This window comes from Lissotriton vulgaris, chromosome 11, assembly GCF_964263255.1.
Source record: "Lissotriton vulgaris chromosome 11, aLisVul1.2, whole genome shotgun sequence".
Taxonomy (NCBI): domain Eukaryota; kingdom Metazoa; phylum Chordata; class Amphibia; order Caudata; family Salamandridae; genus Lissotriton; species Lissotriton vulgaris.
The window spans coordinates 785,175,504-785,178,816 of record NC_141699.1 but is presented as its reverse complement, the minus strand read 5'-3'; the positions used below and the strand labels follow the sequence as shown (position 1 = coordinate 785,178,816).

General features: G+C 46.3%; 1 protein-coding gene across 1 annotated transcript; it reads left to right on the top strand.

Moving 5' to 3' along the window:
• Window positions 1-731: 731 nt before the first annotated feature.
• Window positions 732-2,960, top strand: LOC147683501 (uncharacterized). The gene is made up of 2 exons (XM_086944863.1): window positions 732-1,393; window positions 1,459-2,960. The coding sequence occupies exon 2, from the start codon at window positions 1,647-1,649 to the stop codon at window positions 2,616-2,618; it is 972 nt and encodes a 323-aa protein (XP_086800989.1). The 5' UTR covers window positions 732-1,393; window positions 1,459-1,646; the 3' UTR covers window positions 2,619-2,960.
• The last annotated feature ends 353 nt before the right edge of the window (window positions 2,961-3,313 follow it).

Here is a 3,313-nt window from a genome sequence, read left to right as displayed (position 1 = left end):
AACCTCTTTTCTGGCTCTTGACTCTGACAGCCTCTGCCCAGGCTACCTCTGTACCCGTGAACTCTGACTTACTTCCAGCGCGGCCCTTCGCGCTCGGCTCAGCCTGCTTTCTGCCAAGACTGACTTCAACCTTCGAATTATCTGATCTGCTCCCCGAAAATACATTCCTGCCTACTAGTTTAAGTAAACATCCTCCCAGCTGCAGAGCCAAAGGGCCGGCCCGTCTCTGTGCAGTTAATTCAAGTAATTCATAGCCTCTGTTACCATGCTCCCGTGGAAGGCCCATGCCCCCACGCTTTTCATGTAGACACTCAGGCGCTTATACACGCACTCTCTGTCAGTATAGAATAGCTTCTGCCCTAGAGACCTTTCCGCCCAGATAGTATGGTTCCTAAACATCAGATATCAGATATGATAGAAGCACAAGTTGATCTGACATGCCAGACTTCTGTCTCTTTCCGTCAGTGTAAATGTCAAGTCCCCTGCACCCCTTTCATCACACGTCATGCAGCTGCGCGCGCATCCAAGCTTCCGATTTCTGCTGACATTGCAGCAATTCTGTTAGCACCACCCCTTGGTGCCACCCACTTGCGTCACCTATCAGTGACGTTTCCAGCACACACCTCCAGTTCACGCCTAGTTCACGCCTCTTACTTACGTACTAGTACCACGTGTATACTGTTATCTTGTCTTCTCTCAACTGTTACGCCTCCTGCACTATTACTTATGATGTGAATTAAGTATATAAGCTATGTATCATTAATAAACTGGAGCGCGCTCATCTATCCCTTCTGACACCCCTGTGGTGTTCAGAATCCGATATCTTGGTCACGACCATTCCTTTATGAGGAATAAAAACCCTTAGAAACTCTAACACCACGGACTCTGTTTTTTTCATTCCGATTGAGTTATTATTGATTAAGTACTTACCTGCATAGAAATTAAGAGAGTAAATTAATTATTTACGTCATTTTGGCGCCCGAATAGGGACCCCTCCCCCACCCCACGCGCCGGTTGGCGCATTGCAAGCTCTGTCCCCTGCCGTCAGTTAGACGGAACCTACGCGTACCGGCAGGATTTCCTGCATCTCCCTCTGACCCAAGGAGGTGACGAAGACTGCGATCAGTGCCCAGACGAGGCGGTGAGGCGTGCGGAGGATCCCGACCAGAGCCTAGTCGAAAGAAGCAAGGTCCGAGGTGTCAAGAGGCCCACCAGGTTTTCCGAAGTTTTCCGAGGTTTTCCGAAGTTCTCCGAAGTTTTCCGAAGTACCGAGTCGAGTCCAGTCGAGTTTTCCGAGGCCTTCTGTTTCCGTGCTTCCCGGTGAGTACCATTGCTGGGACGTATCTAGACGGGTTTGGGTACAGAAGTCCGGTCTGCACTGTTTTTAGGCAGTGTATCTGTACTGTTTAGCAGTATATCTAGTATCCGAATTTCTGAATTTCTGCACTGTTATAGCAGTGTATCTGTACTGTTTAGCAGTACATCCGGTATAGGGGGTAGTCATCTATGTCTCAAATGTCTTTTCATGTGATTAATGTTGTGGTATGAATGTGACCGTTTTATGTGCATTATTGTGTTTTCTTGTATAACTAGTTATATTCAGAATTAAGTATCAAGGATTGAGCATTCAGTAATAAGTAAGCAAAATGCCGTTTTTCAACAAGTTAAAGCAGATAGGAACTAGGAAAGGGATACTAGAGGAAGAAATTCCTATCCCCCCTAGGGACACTCCAGGCAACTTTATGTATAATAAGCATGGCATAGATGCCATATTGTATCTAGAATTATGGACCGATTATACAAAACACCTAGACGAGAGACACAGATGGCCAGTTAATGGAACATGGGATGCCGAGTGCATCATGAAGGTAGAAGAGGCATTACGGAAAAAGAAAGCCAGACAATCTCAGAAAGACGCCATAGAATTCTGGCGTAAGGAATCACATAAACGTGCAGAAAGAGCACTCCGTAGAGAAGACAGACTTAAAGAATCAGATAGAGCTCAAGAAAACGAATTAGTTACTGAAGGAATCCGAGTAAAAACAGAACAAATAGATCGCATCCGAAATAGCCAAGTAAACGGCATGTATCTTATGGCCGAGGGTACACCTGACGCCATTTCAGAAATACCGAAAAACCTGCCGCCACCACTGGTTCCAACTAAAGTAACTCATAGGACCACTAAAGATATATTCCTGAATTCCTATCTAGAAGATGTAGCTCCCGCTTACACCAATCTGCCTGTCCGCGCCCTGCCTACTGACAGGGACGAGGGTGGCACCCCGCCCCCAAATCATGCTCCGCCAGTACCACGACAGACCTCCCCCGTTCCGCCAGCCCCGCCACTTCCCACACCCAAGATTAACCTACCGAAGCAAATCCAACCTGATCCTACTAAACGACAAATTCAAGTTCAGATCCAGACTCCCCAGGGAGATAATGCCCAAGCGTCCGCCTCAGGAGGTGCGACTGCGGGTCCTCGGACCCCGCCATTAACAGCAGATTCAATTTCAGGGACACACAGAGTCCTCTCACGTTCCAGTCCCCCCGCCTTGAGGCATTCAAGGAAAACATGTCCGTTTGCAGATATGATCCAGTACCCGGAAAAGACGACCTAATGATATTGGCATCACTACGGTTAAGATCTGCTACTGATATCTTGCTATGTTATGTAGGTATGAAGGAACGTCTAGATAGAATATACGAGTTTGTTCAGACGGGGAAAGACCCTGACAGCATCAAGGATGCCATGGAGAAACAGAAAGTTGACATTCAAGCACAGATATTACGATTTTTCATAAACTGTCTAATAAGAGAACGAGATAGGCCTGAGACCGATCAGGAGGAAATAGAAGCACTCCACAAGTGGGGTCAAAATATATCGGAAGGAAAACATGATAGACAGAATTGCATAGCTAGCATGTACAAGAAAATAAGAAAGACAGTAATAGAGATACACGAAAAAGAGAAAGACAAAGCTCCCTCCGAGGAGGAAGAAGAATCTGAAGAATCAGAAAAAGCTGCAGACACTATAGCATATGTAGGTAAGGGAAATTACCTTAGAAAGGGAATCCGTCCAGAAAGCAAGAGAGTTTTCTTCTCTGCCTTGACAAATCCGAATTCTGCTGAGCATCAGTTCCAGGAAACTGATAAAAGGCTTCGAGATCGAGTTGGGTACCACGTACTCAATTCTATGGATGAACAAGAACTAGCCCGATCAGCTGTATCATGGGCCGAAAATGCAGACATATATAATGATGACACGGTAGCGCAGACATTTCTGAACCTCTCCCCCGACGAACAGAAATTAGCA

Coding starts and splice junctions, on each gene's coding strand:
- LOC147683501 (XM_086944863.1), top strand. CDS start 1,647: ATGCCGTTTTTCAACAAGTTAAAGCAGATAGGAACTAGGAAAGGGATA.